Source organism: Salmo trutta, chromosome 14 (assembly GCF_901001165.1).
Source record: "Salmo trutta chromosome 14, fSalTru1.1, whole genome shotgun sequence".
NCBI classification, from domain to species: Eukaryota; Metazoa; Chordata; class Actinopteri; order Salmoniformes; family Salmonidae; genus Salmo; species Salmo trutta.
The window spans coordinates 25,762,761-25,780,935 of NC_042970.1; the positions used below are offsets into that span (position 1 = coordinate 25,762,761).

Consider the following 18,175-nt stretch of genomic DNA (forward strand, 5'->3'; position numbering starts at 1 on the left):
TTTGTAGGGGTCCAGATTTTGCAGCTCTTTCAGAACATCAGCTGTCTGGATTTGGGTGAAGGAGAAGCGGGAGGGGCTTGGGCAAGTTGCTGCAGGGGGTGCAGAGCTGTTGGCCGGGGTAGGGGTAGCCAAGTGGAAAGCATGGCCAGCCGTAGAAAAATGCTTATTGAAATTATCGATTATCGTAGATTTATCGGTGGTGACAGTGTTTCCTAGCCTGAGAGCAGTGGGCAGCTGGGAGGATGTGCTCTTATTCTCCATGGACTTTACAGTGTCTCAAAACTTATTGGAATTAGTGCTACAGGATGCAAATTTCTGTTTGAAAAAGCTAGCTTTTGCTTTCCTATCTGACTGTGTATATTGGTTCCTGACTTCCCTGAAAAGTTGCATATCGCAGGGGCTATTCGATGCTAATGCAGAATGCCACAGGATGTTTTTGTGCTGGTCAAGGGCAGTCAAGTCGGGTGAACCAAGGGCTATATCTGTTCTTAGTTCTACATGTTTTGAATGGGGCATGCTTATTTTTAACCTCTCTGGGATATGTGGGACGCTACCTCGACAACAGCCAGTGAATTTGCAGGGCGCCAAATTCAAACAACAGAAACCTCATAATTCAAATTCCTCAAACATACAAGTATTATACACCATTTTAAAGATAACTTCTTGTTAATCCAACCACAGTGTCCGATTTCAAAAAGGCTTTACGGCGAAAGCAAACCATGCTATTATCTGAGGACAGCACCCCAGCAAACATACACATGAAATCATAATTCAACCCGCCAGGCACAACACAAAAGTCAGAAATAACATATAATGCATGCCTTACCTTTGAAGATCTTCTTCTGTTGGCACTCCAATATGTCCATTAAACATCACAAATGGTCCTTTTGTTTGATAAATTCTGTCGTTATATATCCAAAATGTCCATTTATTTGGAGCGTATGATTCAGAAAATACACCGGTTCCAACTCGTGCAACATGACTAGAAAATATCTCATAAGTTACCTGTAATCTTTGTCCAAACATTTCAAACAACTTTCCTAATACAACTTTAGGTATTTTTTACATAAATAATCGATACAATTTAAGACGGGATAAACTGCGTTCAATACCGGAGGAAAACAAAGTGGAGCGTGCTTTTCAGGTCACGCGCCTCTATCAAACAATACACTTCCCTCGACCCTCGTTCTGAACAGGGCTACTTCTTCATTACACGAAGGAAAAACATCAACCAATTTCTGAAGACTGTTGACATCCAGTGGAAGCGATAGGAACTACAAGAAACTGCCTTAGAATTCTAGATTCCCAATGAAAACTCATTGAATAGAGAGTGACCTAAAAAAAAAAAAATCCTGGTTGGTTTGTGCTTGGGGTTTCGCCTGCCAAATAAGTTCTGTTATACTCACAGACATCATTCAAACAGTTGTAGAAGCTACAGAGTGTTTTCTATCCGGATCTACCAATTATATGCATATCCTAGCTTCTGGGCCTGAGTACCAGGCAGTTTAGTTTAGGCATGCTTTTCATCCAAAATTCCGAGTGCTGCCCCGTATCCTGGTGAAGTTTTAACCTGTTTGGTATAGGGGGCAGTATTGAGAATTTTGGAAAAAATATGTTCCCATTTTTAACGGCCTCCTACACCAACTCAGAAGCTAGAATATGCATATTATTGTTCAGGTTTGGATAGAAAACACTCTGAATTTTCTAAAACTGTTTGAATGGTGTCTGTGAGTATAACAGAACTCCTATGGCAGGCAAAAACCTGACAAGGTTTCAAGCAGGAAGTACCCTGTCTGACAAGGAGTCGTGCGTCTTACCTCTTTTTATTGAAAAGTAAGGATCTTAGCTGTAACGTGACAATTCCCAGGGCTCCAATAGGCTCTCAGAGCCCGCGAAATAACTGAAGGTTTACGAGGGAACCTCAGGTTGAAATATATTATCGCCTTTTGTAAGTGGATGCTCGGAGGACCTTTCAATGATGCGCGTGCATGAGTCGCTTCTGAGGAGAAATTTTATTCGGCTGTTTAGGCTCAATGCATACTCCCGGTCGGAATATTAACACTTCTCTATGACATAAATGGCATAAAAATTGGTTTTAAACAGCGGTTGACATGCTTCGAAGTACGGTAATGGAATATTTAGACATTTTTGACACGCCAATGCGCCATGCGCGACACCGCGAAAAAGCATTCTAGAACTCACGAACAAAACGTCGCTGTTGGAACATAACGATGGATTATTTGGGACCAAACCAACATTTGTTATTGAAGTAGAAGTCCTGGCAGTGTATTCTGATGAAGAACAAGCAAGGTAAGAACATCTTTCTTATAGGAAATGTGATTTTGGTGGAGGCTGACCTGGGTGGGTGTCTAAATAGCTAGCCCTGTAATGCCGGGCTATGTACTTAGATTATTGCAAAATGTGCTTCATCCGAAAAGCTATTTTAAAATCGGACATATCGAGTGCATAGAGGGGTAATGTATCTATAATTCTTAAAATAATTGTTATGCTTTTTGTGAACGTTTATCGTGAGTAATTTAGCAAACTGTTAGTAAATTCACCGGAAGTTTGCGGTGGTTATGCTTTTTCTGAACGTCACATGCTAATGTAAAAAGCTGGTTTTTGATATAAATATGAACTTGATTGAACAGACATGCATGTATTGTATAACACAATGTCCTAGGTGTGTCATCTGATGAAGATTATAAAAGGTTAGTGCTGCATTTAGCTGTGGTTTGGGTTTATGTGACATGATATGCTAGCTTGAAAAATGGCTGTGTGATTATTTCTGGCTGGGTACTCTGCTGACATAATCTAATGTTTTGCTTTTGTTGTAAAGCCTTTTTGAAATCGGACAGTGGGGTTAGATTAACGAGATTCTTGTCTTTAAATAGCTGTGAAATAGTCATATGTTTGAGAAATTGAAGTTATAGCATTTCTAACGATTCAAAAATCGCGCCACTGGATTTCAGTGGCTGTTACGTAGGTGGGACGAGTTCGTCCCACATGTACTAGAGAGGTTAAGCATATCCCAGTTTAGGTCACCTAACAGTACGAACTCTGAAGATAAATGACTACTGTAGCTGGAAACAGCTGATTTTTAATGGAATATCTACATAGGCGCACAGAGGCCCATTATCAACAACCATCACTCCTGTGTTCCAATGGCATGTTGTGTTAGCTAATCCAAATGTATCATTTTAAAAGGCTAAAATGCTAACCCTTTTGCAATTATGTTAGCACGGCTGAAAACTGTTGTTCTGATTAAAGAAGCAATAAAACTGGCCTTCTTTAGACTAGTTGAGTACTTTCTTCTGAAACTCGTCAGTCTATTCTTGTTCTGAAAAATGAAGGCTACTCCATGCGAAAATTGGCAAGAAAGTCCTCAACTGGCAGCTTCATTAAATTGTACCCGAAAAACACCAGTCTCAACGTCTACAATGAAGAGGCGCCTCCGGGATGCTGGCCTTCTAAATCAAATCAAATCAAATGTATTTATATAGCCCTTCTTACATCAGCTGATATCTCAAAGTGCTGTACAGAAACCCAGCCTAAAACCCCAAACAGCAAGCAATGCAGGTGTAGAAGCACGGTGGCTAGGAAAAACTCCCTAGAAAGGCCAAAACCTAGGAAGAAACCTAGAGAGGAACCAGGCTATGAGGGGTGGCCAGTCCTCTTCTGGCTGTGCCGGGTGGAGATTATAACAGCACATGGCCTAGATGTTCAAATGTTCATAAATGACCAGCATGGTCAAATAATAATAATCATAGTAGTTGTCGAGGGTGCAACAGTCAGTAACACAAGAGTAAGTGTCAGTTGGCTTTTTCATAGCCGATCTTTGAGAGTATCTCTACCGCTCCTGCTGTCTCTAGAGAGTTGAAAACAGCAGGTCTGGGACAGGTAGCACGTCCGGTGAAGAGGTCAGGGTTCCAGCAGGTCTGGGACAGCAGGTCTGGAACAGGTAGCACGTCCGGTGAACAGGTCAGGGTTCCATAGCTGCAGGCAGAACAGTTGGAACTGGAGCAGCAGCACGGTCAGGTGAACTGGGGACAGCAAGGAGTCATCAAACCAGGTAGTCCCGAGGCATGGTCCTAGGGCTCAGGTCCTCCGAGAGAGAGAGAAAGAAAGAGAAAGAGAGAATTAGAGAGAGCATATTTAAATTCACACAGGACACCGGAAAAGACAAGAGAAATACTCCAGATGTGACAGACTGACCCTAGCCCCCCGACACATAAACTACTGCAGCATAGATACTGGAGGCTGAGACAGGAGGGGTCAGGAGACACTGTGGCCCCATCCGATGAAACCCCCGGACAGGGCCAAACAGGTAGGATATAACCCCACCCACTTTGCTAAAGCACAGCCTCCACACCACTTCTAGGCAGAGTTCCTCTGTCCAGTATCTGTGTTCTTTTGCCCATCTTAATCTTTTCTTTTTATTGGCCAGTCTGAGATATGTCTTTTTCTTTGCAACTCTGCCTAGAAGGCCAGTATCCCGGCGTCGCCTCGTCACTGTTGACGTTGAGACTGGTGTTTTGCGGGTAATATTTAATGAAGCTGCCAGTTGAGGACTTGTGAGGCGTCTGTTTCTAAAACTAGACAGTTGTGCACTGGGGCCTCCCACTCCTCTTTCTTTTCTGGTTAGGGCCAGTTTGCGCTGTTCTGTGAAGGGAGTAGTACACAGCATTGCACGAGATCTTCAGTTTCTTGGTAATTTCTTGCATGGAATAGCCTTAATTTCTCAGAACAAGAATAGACTAACGAGTTCCAGAAGAAAGTTCTTTGTTTCTGGCCATTTTGAGCCTGTAATCGAACCCACAAATGCTGATGCTCCAGATTCTCGACTCGTCTAAAGAAGGCCAGTTTTATTGCTTCTTTAATCAGAACAACAGTTTTTAGCTGTGCTAACATAATTGCAAAAGAGTTTTCTAATGATCAATTAGCCTTTTAAAATGATAAACTTGGCTTAGCTAACACAACGTGCCATTGGAACACAGGAGTGATGGTTGCTGATTATGGGCCTCTGTACGCCTATGTAGATATTCCATAAAGAATCAGCCGTTTCCAGCTACAATGGTAATTTACAACATTAACAATGTCTACACTGTATTTCTTATCAATTTGATGTAATTTGTATGGACAAAAAACGTGCTTTTCTTTAAAAAACAAGGACATTTCTAAGTGACCTGAACGGTAGTGTAATTATTAACTCAATTACCTCGACTAACCTGTGCCCACGCTCATTGACTCTGTACTGGTACCCCTTGTATATAGCCTCGCTACTGTTATTTTACTGCTGCTCTTTAATTACTATTATTTTACATTTTTTACTTAACACTTATTTTTCTTAAAACTGCATTGTTGGTTAACGGTTTGTAAGTAAGCATTTCACTGTAAGGAGAATACAACACCGCTTGTATTCGGCACATGTGACAAATAATATTTGATTTGAACCTTTTTAGCTAACCCTTTTCTAACCCTAACATTAAAACTTTAACATAACTCCTAAACTTAACCCTAACCTTAACCCCTAGCCTAGCTAACATTAGCCAGCATTTGTAACATATTGTACATTTAGCAAATTCGTAACATATAATAAAAATTGTAATTCGTAACATATCATACGAAATGGGTCTTGGACAACCACAAATGAATACATACCATACGAAACGTAACATATCATACTAAATAGAGTGTCCCGGAATTACGTACGAAATAATACGAAATTCTCTGAGACCAGATTGTTGTTGCTGGTCAAAACGCATGCACAGGAAAACAAGGCCAGCACAAAATGTTGCACATACAGATGTGAATGTATACCCAAACATGAACACACACAGTACAATACATACTCTCAGCATGCATGTTCATTAGTATGTCCTGTAAGTGTACAGTATAGCCATAGAGAGGGTATGAGTATTAGTGGTTGTGTAGGGATCCAACAGAGAGCTGGAGCACAGTAAGCTGCTTTAGACATCGCTACTGCTTTAGAAACCTCTCCCTCCATTTACCTCCAAGGCATTAGAAGGCATCTGTGATTACAGTGAGTCTGCATTGCTGGACCAGCGCTCATAAAAAAACAATTACCCTGGGCTTCTCTTTCTCTCTCTCTGTCTCTCTCGTTCTATTTCTTTCTAGGTATCCTCCCTTTCTGTGTTGCTCACTTTCTTTTTATGACTTTTTATCCTGTCTCTCTCCGTTCCCCTGTCTCTTTCATTGTAATACTTCTGTTATCTCCAGCTCTCTCTGTATTGCTCTTTCTTTTGATTACTTTCTCTTTCATTTCCTCCTCTGTATTGCTTTCTCTCTTTCTATTACTTTCTATCTTTCCCTCTCTATGAATTGCATTCTCCCTGTGCTCTCCCTAATGCCCAATTAATCCTCAGACAAATGACACAGCCTGGATCACATGTTTCTGCTGTTGTTCCTTCAGAGTTACTGCAAGTTACTGCACTGTACATGGCTAAAAAGCAATACTTTTACTGTAGTTGTCAATCTGCTGTTAGTGGCATTCTGTCAGAATGAGAATGAGGCAGATAAACAAAATGGCTAGCATTTCAAGCAATAGACTGAATTAAATTACCTGTATTTGCTAATGCAACACAGGAACCAGATTTTTTTTCTCCATCTAAAATGTGTTGATGTGTTTGTTACTGTTTCCAATGCCCAAATCATCTCCTGTTGACTCCAGCCCATCAACATCCTGTCACTAGCCCTGATTGGGAAGAGCTGGGACAAGACAACCACAGCTCATTTCATTTTTCTGAAATATTAAGTAGCAGAGATGGTGTCTGGTTGCACTTGAGAAAGAGTCATTGTTCTGAGCTGGCCTGCTTGCGTATGACATCTGACCTCTCTCCAGAAACACTCTAGCACAGATCAGGTACCTCTTAATCTGTCTGTTCTGATGGAACAAAACCCACTGAAATATGTGGAAAATACAATGGGCTGGGACATTTGGTACCGACATTACAAAACCATGTCTATGCTTGAATGTATCTTTGCATGTTCTGATGGGACCATTAACATCCTAACGACGGAACCAACATTCTATGAATGATCCTATCACTTCCATTGAGAGTTCTGCGGAATGACTAAATCTCATGCACGTCACAGATGTCACTGAGGGAATGAGTGGTAGTTGCCCCACCTATATGGAGTACCTAATAATTGACTCCGAAAGTTAAAGCTTGGTGAATATGACATTCCCAAAGGGGGTTACTTGCGTGTATGGTTTACAGTGAGCAAAGAAGGTGTAACCTAGTGTGTCAGCATCTCAACCCACAGCAGAGAGGGGAAAGGGCAATATGGAATTTCCTCTAGCTCTAAAGAACACAAACGGAGCCAAGTGCCTGGCGGCTCACCTGCCCTTGCTCAGCTGCTGCCCGGCTAATGTGTGAAAATGAGCAGGAATGTTTCCTCATCTACTGAGGATCCAGAGATTTCCCCATGATAGGACTTTGGAACCTCTGCTATGGACACCTTCCTGTTACCTTCAGTCACGCCTCAATTTCTAGTATACGTTTCCACTGTTTTGTTTCTTTATCACTAACACTGGTGTCTTTCTCTGTCCATTTCTCCTGTCCCACCCTCTCTCCTCTCTGTCATTCAGCGTCAGCCTATGCGGACCTGCAGTGGGAGCAGCAGCCCAGGCAGGATGGGAGCCACCCACCTCAGGACTACCCTCACAGGGACCAGCCCCCCGTGGCTGGCTATGTCCCCCAGCCAGATTACATGGAGGGAGATGATGATCTCATCAAGCCCAAAAAGCTCCTTAATCCAGTGAAAGCCTCCAAAAGCCACCAGGAGCTCCACCGAGAGCTGCTCATGAGCCAGAAACGGTACAACTCCCACCCAACAGAGTCCCATACAAGATCTTAAACTAACAGCTGATTTAGCTTATTATCCAGCAATCTAGCTATTGGTATGATTTCAGCACTTACACTGTGCTTGTTTGCATGTTTATGCATCTGTGTGTGCACACAGACAGTCAACCTGACAAGTCATTCAGAATTCTCAGCCAAGCCCTCTGTAATGTTTTGCCTCCCATTTACTTAATCTTACATCTAGATGTTCCGCTAGCGGAACACCTGCTCCAATATCCAATGATGGGCGTGGCGCGAAATACAAATTCCTCTAAAATCCGAAAACTTCCATTTTTCAAACATATGACTATTTCACAGCATTTTAAAGACAAGACTCTCGTTAATCTAACCACACTGTCCGATTTCAAAAAGGCTTTACAGCGAAAGCAAAACATTAGATTATGTCAGCAGAGTACCCAGCCAGAAATAATCAGACACCCATTTTTCAAGCTAGCATATAATGTCACAAAAACCCAGAAGACAGCTAAATGCAGCACTAACCTTTGATGATCTTCATCAGATGACAACCCTAGGACATTATGTTATACAATGCATGCATGTTTTGTTCAATCAAGTTCATATTTATATCAAAAACCAGCTTTTTTACATTAGCATGTGACGTTCAGAACTCCGGTGAATTTACTAAATTACTCACGATAAACGTTCACAAAAAACATAACAATTATTTTAAGAATTATAGATACAGAACTCCTCTATGCACTCGATATGTCCGATTTTCGGTGAAAGCACATTTTACAATATTCTCAGTAGATAGCCCGGCATCACAGGGCTAGCTATTTAGACACCCACCCAGTTTAGCACTCACCAAAATCAGATTTACTATTAGAAAAGTTTGATTACCTTTGATGTTCTTCGTCAGAATGCACTCCCAGGACTTCTACTTCAATAACAAATGTAGGTTTGGTCCAAAATAATCCATAGTTATGTTCCATCAGTGACGTTTTGTTTGTGCGTTCTAGACACTATCCGAATGGTAAATAAGGGTCGTGCGCATGGCACATTTTGTGACAAAAGATTTCTAAATATTTCATTACCGTACTTCGAAGCATGTCAACCGCTGTTTAAAATCAATTTTTATGCCATTTTTCTCGTAAAAAAGCGATAATATTCCGACCGGGAATCTGCAATTAGGTAAACAGCCGAAAGAAAATACAGCACGGGGTTGACTCGGGCACGAGCATGAAGCCCTTTGTCCTCTGATAGACCACTTAGCAAAAGCGCTCGTGTGTTTCAGCCAGGGCTTTGAATTACGTCATTCAGCTTTTTCCCGGGCTCTGAGGGCCCATGGAAGCCGTAGGAAGTGTCACTTAACAGCAGAGATCCTTTGTAATGGATAGAGAGAATCAAGAAGGGGAAGAAATGGTCAGACAGGGTACTTCCTGAACAGAATCTTCTCATGTTTTGGCCTGCCAAATGATTTCTGTTATACTCACAGACACCATTCAAACAGTTTTAGAAACTTTGGAGTGTTTTCTATCCAAAGCTAATAATTATATGCATATTCTAGTTTCTGGGCAGGAGTAATAATCAGATTAAATCGGGTACGTTTTTTATCCAGCCATGAAAATACTGCCCCCTATCCATAACAGGTTAAATTATATCACAGAGGATGGATATTTCCGACCGTAATTCCCCATTATAGATTCATATGATATGATATTTTAAGGACATACCCATATCATGGCATTACGTAAATAAAGAAATACAGGATTTCTAGTGATCACTGTACATGCCTCAACATGTATGGATTTACATAAAAGGAGAAGTACATTCTAAAACATAGACATTAGTCACGAAAGTGTGATCGTAGGCAGCATTGCCATTTACACTCTCTCTTACACTGCCCCTCTAAAATGCTTTCTGAAAGTGGTATTGGTCATCCACTCACAGCATAGGCTAGTAAGTACACTTAAAAGTTCCAGAAATATTTAGCTAGTTACTGCAGCACTGGAGGTAAGAGGACTGTTTAAAGCAGCAGATACCTCCCTTTAAACTAAGGAAGCAGGATATTTTCAGCATGCCAGATTTGGGTATGGAAGGGAAAAACACCCCCTATTTAAAATGTCTCAAATAGGAATTCTAAATGGGCTACAAAGAATCAGCTCTGTTTGGAGTTTGGTATGAAGAAAAACATGCCAGCATTTAGGAAAAATGTGCGAGTTCATCACAAGTCCAGTTGTGATTGCAATAGTGGTGGGGTGAACAGAAAAGTGTGGTTCAACTTTATATTGCTGCTAAGCTATGGCAAAACAAGCCAGTGATCATATGTAGTTCATATTTGTGTTAACACCCAAAGTTTTAACCAATTCTAGACTCAGTTGTTATTCTTTTACCCCTACAAATAAGAAAAAAAATGCCATTCTAAATAAATACTGCACAGACAGTGTATGGCATATCAAATAGCAACCACCCAAACAGAGCAGTTTTTTCTCTCCATTGAAGCCTGTCGTCTGTCTCTCTTGATCAACATCTCTTTAATTAGCAGGCCCATTAGAAGCCAGCTGTTGCTAGGTGACAGCCCACCACAATCCTGTCCTTATCACTGAGTTGTTGGGATCTGGGCAAATCCCCATGGCTCCAGTACTCCAACCCTCCATGAGGTGACAGTCGGAACTCAGACCCTTAATAAGAGAGTGGGCAACAGAGGACCGTTTATGCCCCTCCAGCCCTGCTGTTTCACTGCCATTGAAGAGTAGGCCCATAGAAAACCAGGCTCTGGAAGTAAAAATGACATTCTTCTAGTGTTCTTCTTGTTTGTGTCATTATGCAGTTGGATTTCTCTTTATAATCATGGTTTTCAGTGATCATAAACATGAATCCTAATATTCTCCAATACGCAAGAAAAATGTCATTGTAGAATGCCACAGAATGTCAAAGATTGCCATCACGGAAACCCAATTTCCAGGAATATGGAATGCAGTATACACAACAGGAAAATATCTCCCTTATCTGCTCTTAACTTCCCTTTCTGTAATCTCTCTACAGTATGATAATTTCCCAACTTATCTGTGTGGTGTGTCTGACCTGTATCTGAACTTGTTTACTCTGTAGCGTTGGTCAGTTAATCATTCAGGCGCTAAATAGGTTATAATAACAATATCCTACAGGAGAGTCAGACCAATCATTCATAACCCACTAGTCTACTAATAAATAATTCATTGTGAAGCAAATCTGGTAGAAAAGGACATGCATGTCACATCTGCTGTCTGTCTATCTTCTAGTAATATTTTATTTTATTTCACCTTTATTTAACCAGGTAGGCTAGTTGAGAACAAGTTCTCATTTGCAAATGCGACCTGGCCAAGATAAAGCATAGCAATTCGAAACATACAACAACACAGAGTTACACATGGAATAAACAAAACATACAGTCAATCATACAGTAGAACAAAATAAAACAAAAAGTCTATATACAGTGAGTGCAAATTAGGTAAGTTAAGGCAATAAATAGGCCATGGTGGCGAAGTAATCACAATATAGCAATTAAACACTGGAATGGTAGATGTGCAGAAGATGAATGTGCAAGTAGAGATACTGGGGTGCAAAGGAGCAAGATTAATAAATAAATAAATAAATACAGTATGGGGATGAGGTAGGCAAATAGATGGACTGTTTACAGATGGGCTATGTACAGGTGCAGTGATCTGTGAGCTGCTCTGACAACTGGTGCTTAAAGCTAGTGAGGGAGATATGAGTCTCCAGCTTCAGAGATTTTTGCAGTTCATTCCAGTCATTGGCAGCAGAGAACTGGAAGGAAAGACGACCAAAGGAGGAATTGGCTTTGGGGGTGACCAGTGAGATATACCTGCTGGAGCACGTGCTACGAGTGGGTGCTGCTATGATGACCAGTGAGCTGAGATAAGGTGGGGCTTTACCTAGCAGAGACTTGTAGATAACCTGTAGCCAGTGGGTTTGGCAACGAGTATGAAGCGAGGGCCAACCAACGAGAGCGTACAGGTCGCAATGGTGGGTAGTGTATGGGGCTTTGGTGACAAAACGGATGGCACTGTGATAGACTGCATCCAGTTTGTTGAGTAGAGTGTTGGAGGCTATTTTATAGATGACATCACCGAAGTCGAGGATCGGTAGGATGGTCAGTTTTACGAGGGTATATTTGGCAGCATGAGTGAAGGATGCTTTGTTGCGATATAGGAAGCCGATTCTAGATTTAATTTTGGATTGGAGATGCTTAATGTGAGTCTGGAAGGAGAGTTTACAGTCTAACCAGACACCCAGGTATTTGTAGTTGTCCACGTATTCTAAGTCAGAGCCGTCCAGAGTAGAGATGCTGGACGGGCGAGCAGGTGCGGGTAGTGATCGATTAAATAGCATGCATTTAGCTTTACTTGCGTTTAAGAGCAGTTGGAGGCCACGGAAGGAGAAGAGTTGTTTGGCATTGAAGCTCGTCTGGAGGTTAGTTAACACAGTGTCCAAAGAGGGGCCAGAAGTATACAGAATGGTGTCGTCTGCTAGGAGGTGGATCGGAGAATCACCAGCAGCAAGAGCAACATCATTGATGTATACAGAGAAGAGAGTCGGTCCGAGAATTGAACCCTGTGGCACACCCATAGAGACTACCAGAGGTCCAGACAACAGGTCCTCCGATTTGACACACTGAACTCTATCAGAGAAGTAGTTGGTAAACCAGGCGAGGCAATCATTTGAGAAACCAAGGCTGTTGAGTCTGCCGATAAGAATGTGGTGATTGACAGAGTAGAAAGCCTTGGCCAGGTCGATGAATACGGCTGCACAGTAATGTCTCTTATCGATGGTGGTTATGATGTCGTTTAGGACCTTGAGCATGGCTGAGGTGCACCCATGACCAGCTCTGAAACCAGATTGCATAGCGGAGAAGGTACGGTGGGATTCGAAATGGTCGGTAATCTGTTTTTTGACATGGCTTTCGAAGACCTTAGAAAGACAGGGTAGGATAGATATAGGTCTGTAGCAGTTTGGGTCTAGAGTGTCACCCCCTTTGTAGAGGGGGATGACTGCGGCAGCTTTCCAATCTTTGGGAATGTCAGACGATACGAAAGAGAGGTTGAACAGGCTAGTAATAGGGGTTGCAACAATTTCGACAGATAATTTTTGAAAGAGAGGGTCCAGATTGTCTAGCCCGGCTGATTTGTATGGGTCCAGATTTTGCAGCTCTTTCAGAAAATCAGATATCTGGATTTGGGTGAAGGAGAAATGGTGGGGGTTTTTGGGGGGTTGCTGTGGAGGGTGCCGGGCAGTTGACGGGGGTAGGGGTAGCCCGGTGGAAAGCATGGCCAGCCGTAGAGAAATGCTTCTTGAAATTCTCAGTGGTAACATTGTTTCCTAGCCTCAGAGCAGTGGGCAGCAGGGAGGAGGTGCTCTTATTCTCCATGAACTTTACAGTATCCCAGAACTTTTTGAGTTAGTACTACAGGATGCACATTTCTGTTTGAAAAAGCTAGCCTTAGCTTTTCTAACTACCTGTGTATATTTGTTCCTAACTTCCTTGAAAAGTTGCATATCACGGGGGCTATTCGATGCTAATGCAGAATGCCACAGGATGTTTTTGTGCTGGTCAAGGGCAGACAGGTCTGGAGTGAACCAAGGACTGTATCTCTTCCTAGTTCTACATTTTTTGAGTGGGGCATGTTTATTTAAGATGGTGAGGAAGGCACTTTTAAAGAATAGCCAGGCATCATCTACTGACGGGATGAGGTCAATGTCATTCCAGGATACCCCGGCCAGGTCGATTAGAAAGGCCTGCTCGCAGAAGTGTTTTAGGGAGCGTTTGACAGTGACGAGGGGTGGTCGTTTGGTCGCAGACCCATTACGGATGCAGGCAATGAGGCAGTGATCGCTAAGATCTTGATTGAAAACAGCAGAGGTGTATTTGGAGGGCGAGTTAGTTACATTTACATTACATTTTAGTCATTTAGCAGACGCTCTTATCCAGAGCGACTTACAGTAGTGAATGCATACATTTCATATATTTCATACATTTTGTCTCCGTACTGGTCCCCCATGGGACAGACCGGGGCTAGTTAGGATGACATCTATGAGGGTGCCCGTGGGGGTGCCCGTGTTTACAGATTTGGGGTTGTACCTGGTAGGTTCATTGATAATTTGTGTGAGATTGAGGGCATCAAGCTTAGATTGTAGGATGGCCGGGGTATTAAGCATGTCCCAGTTTAGGTCACCTAGCAGCATGAGCTCTGAAGATAGATGGGGGCAATCAATTCACATATGGTGTCCAGGACACAGCTGGGGGCAGAGGGTGGTCTATAGGAAGCGGCAATGGTGAGAGACTTGTTTCTGGAAAGGTGAATTTTTAGAAGTAGATGCTCGAATTGTTTGGGTACAAACTTGGATAGTAATACAGAACTCTGCAGGCTATCTTTCCAGTAGATTGCAACACCACCCCCTTTGGCAGTTCTATCTTGGCAGAACATGTTATAGTTAGCGATGGAGATTTCAAGGTTTTTGGTGGATTTCCTAAGCCAGGATTCAGACATGGCTAAAACATCCGGGTTGGCAGAGTGTGCTAAAGCAGTGAGTAAAACAAACTTAGGGAGTAGGCTTCTAATGTTAACATGCATGAAACCAAGGCTTTTACGGTTACAGAAATCAACAAATGAGAGCACCTGGGGAGTGGGAGTGGAGTTAGGCACTGCAGGACCTGGATTAACCTCCACATCACCAGAGGAGAAGTAGGATAAGGGTACGGCTAAAGGCTATACGAACTGGCCGTCTAGCACGTTCAGAACAGAGAGTAAAAGGAGCAGGTTTCTGGGCACGATAGCATAGATTCAAGGCATAGTGTACAGACAAAGGTAAGGTAGGATGTGAGTACATTGGAGGTAAACCTAGTCATTGAGTAATGATGAGAGAGATATAGTCTCTAGAGATGTTTAAACCAGGTGACGTCATCGCATATGTAGGAGGTAGAACAACATGGTTGGTTAAGGCATAGTGAGCAGGGCTAGAGGCTCTACAGTGAAATAAGACAGTAATCACTAACCAGGACAGTAATGGACGAGGCATATTGATAGTAGAGAGAGGCATGCGTAGCCAAGTGAACATATGGGTCCAGTGAGTGGTTGGGCTGACTGGGGACACGCGATTCAGAGAGTTAGCAGGCCGATGCTAACAAGCTAACAGTTAGTAGGCCGGGGCTAAACAAGCTAGCAGTTAGCAGACCGGGGCTGGCAAGCTAGCAGTTAGCAGACCGGGTTAGCAAGCAAGCAGTTGGCAGACCGGGGCTAGCAGTTAGCAGATCGGGGCAGGCAAGCTAGCAGTTAGCAGACCGGGGCAAGCAAGCTAGCAGTTAACAGACCGGGGCTAGCAAGTTAGCCTTTGGGGGACGTCGCGATAGAGGTAAGTCTGTTTTTGCCTCTTCATGCGGTGATGTCGATAGACCAGTCGTGGAATTAGTAGGGTTCCAAGTAGCTCTAGGTAGCTAGTAGGCCGCGGTTAGCAGAATGGGCCTTCAGCGGACGTCGCGCCTGAGGGGCCTGTTGGAATCCTTTAGCAGATTATGTCAGTATTCCAGTTGTAGAGGATCGGCGGGGTTCCGTGCCCCGTACCGGCAGTAGAAGGGGTCCGGATATTGTAGCCCAGGAGTGGGCTTCGGTGGTAGCACAGGAGCCCTGGCCGTGCTAGCATCAGGCTAATTGGTGCTTGCTCCGGGATGGAAACACTAGCCAGGAGTAGTCACACGGGATTGCGGTTAGCTAGTTGCGAAGATCCAGATGAAAATGTTCAGAGTTTGCGGTAGGAATCCGGGGAATTGGGGGGAAAAAATAAATAATAATAATAGGTCCGTTATGCTCTGATTTGAGTCACGTTGTTCGAACTGGCGAGAGCTTTCCGAGCTAAAGGTTAGCTGATGACCGCTAGCAATGGTTTGCTGACTGATAGCTGGTAGGTAGTTAGCTGCCTAGCTTCAGTTGAGGGATTCCAAATCCGAAGTAAATAGAAATACTTTAGAAAAAAAAAAGATCCACGCCACATTGGGTGAGGCGGGTTGCAGGAGAGTATTTAGAAGTTGAGGTTTGGGAAAATATTTTTAAAAGGTATGTGAAGAAAAAGATGTAAAAAGACATATACAAGTGACACGACAGAACAAAGACAAAGACGTCTGACTGCTACGCGATCTTGGATTCAAGTAGATTGACTCTTATCGAATATATCCAAATCCTAGTATTGATCTGACAGAGAGAAAGACACAGTACACTAAAACCTGGAGTGTAATTAGTGTGAGAAATGGGAAGAATATAAAACATAGATGTTAATAGATAAATATAGCAGAACATTCAAGTCTAATTTACAGTATCCAATATCTTCCCACATAACAAATACTACAGTTTACTATAGAATACTATAGTACTTAATATAGAATTCTATAGAATTCTGTAGTAAAACTGTAGTACACTGTCGAGTCCTATACTCCACAGTGTAGTATCCCTTAAACATGTAGTGCATACTACAGACTTTTGTAGTATACTGTAGTGTACTATACTACACACTCTAGTATCCCTCGATCATGTAGTGCTGCTTACTTTAGAATTTTGTAGTATACTGTAGAATACTTTATTACACGCTGTAGTATCCCTCGATTGTGTGGTGCTTACTATAGAATTGAGTAGTATACTGGAGAATACTATACACTGTAGTATCCCTATACTACACATTGTAGTATCCCCCTCGATTGTGTAATGCTTAATATAGAATGTTTTAGTATACTGTAGAATACTATATTACACACTGTGGTATCCCTTGATCACGTAGTGCTTACTTTAGAATGTTTTGATCGATTGGACTGCTAGCCAGCAGCTTTACTGATAGCTGCTAGCCAGAGGTGGTTACATGTACTTAAGTACATTCTTGGAGGATCTCGTACTTTTCTAGTGACTCTCTGTGGGCTGCACTTGCACTCTTACTCAAGTAATTTCTGAAGGAAGTAACTTACTTTTTACTCCGTTACATTTTACCAAATCACTTCAGTTATATAGAGTTATATTATGATTTAGTCGACAACCAGTGGAATTGCGTGGCGCCAAATACAAATACCTCAAAAATGCTATAACTTCAATTTCTCAAACATATGACTATTTTACACCATTTTAAAGACTCTCGTTAATCTAACTACATTGTCTGATTTCAAAAAGGCTTTACAGCGAAAGCAAAACATTAGATTATGTCAGGAGAGTACCCTGCCAAAAACAATCACACAGCCATTTTCAAAGCAAGCATATATGTCACAAAAACCAAAACCACAGCTAAATGCAGCACTAACCTTTGATGACCTTCATCAGATGACACTCTTAGGACATTATGTTATACAATACATGCATGTTTTGTTCAATCAAGTTCATATTTATATCAAAAAAGAGCTTTTTACATTAGCATGTGATGTTCAGAACTAGCATACCCACCGCAAACTTCCGGTGAATTTACTAAATTACTCACGATAAACGTTCACAAAATACATAACAATTATTTTAAGAATTATAGATACAGAACTCCTTTATGCAATTGCGGTGTCAGATTTTAAAATAGCTTTTCGGCGAAAGCACATTTTGCAATATTCTGAGTACATAGCCCGGCCATCACGGCTAGCTATTTTGACACCCATCAAGTTTGGGGCTCACCAAACTCAGAATTACTATTAGAAAAATTGGATTACCTTTGCTGTTCTTCGTCAGAATGCACTCCCAGGACTTCTACTTCAACAACAAATGTTGTTTTGGTTCCAAATAATCCATAGTTATATTCAAATAGCTCCGTTTTGTTCGTGCGTTCAGGTCACTATCCGAAGGGTGACGCGCAAGCGCATTTTGTGACAAAAAAAATCAAAATATTCCCTTCGAAGCATGTCAAACGCTGTTTAAAATCAATTTTTATGCTATTTTTCTTGTAAAATAGCGATAATATTCCAACCGGGCGACGTTGTATTCATTCAAAGGCTGAAAGAACAAAATAGAGAATTCTCATGAACGCGCATCTCCAGTGTCACTGTCCCCAGGCTGACCACTCAGAAATTCTCCTGCTGTTCTTCGCCCAGAGACAGCAGACACCCCATTACACTTTCTGGCGCCTTCTGAGAGCCACTGGAAGCCTTAGAAAATGTCACGTTACAGCAGAGATGCTGTATTTTCGATAGAGATGCAACAGAAGGACAACAAATTGTCAGACAGGGCACTTCCTGTATGGAATCTTCTCAGGTTTTGGCCTGCCATATGAGTTCTGTTATACTCACAGACACCATTCAAACAGTTTTAGAAACGTTTGAGTGTTTTCTATCCAAATCGACT

At 42.2% G+C, this 18,175-nt stretch overlaps 1 protein-coding gene across 2 annotated transcripts in view; it reads left to right on the forward strand.

Moving 5' to 3' along the window:
- Nucleotides 1–18,175, forward strand: part of LOC115207674 (protein FAM107B) — a 51,082-nt gene that overhangs the window by 25,447 nt on the left and 7,460 nt on the right. For both annotated transcript variants that reach the window (XM_029775005.1, XM_029775004.1), the window contains one exon: nt 7,613–7,841. In XM_029775005.1, coding sequence (XP_029630865.1) covers nt 7,613–7,841 — 229 coding nt within the window. The remainder of the gene's footprint in view (nt 1–7,612; nt 7,842–18,175) is intronic.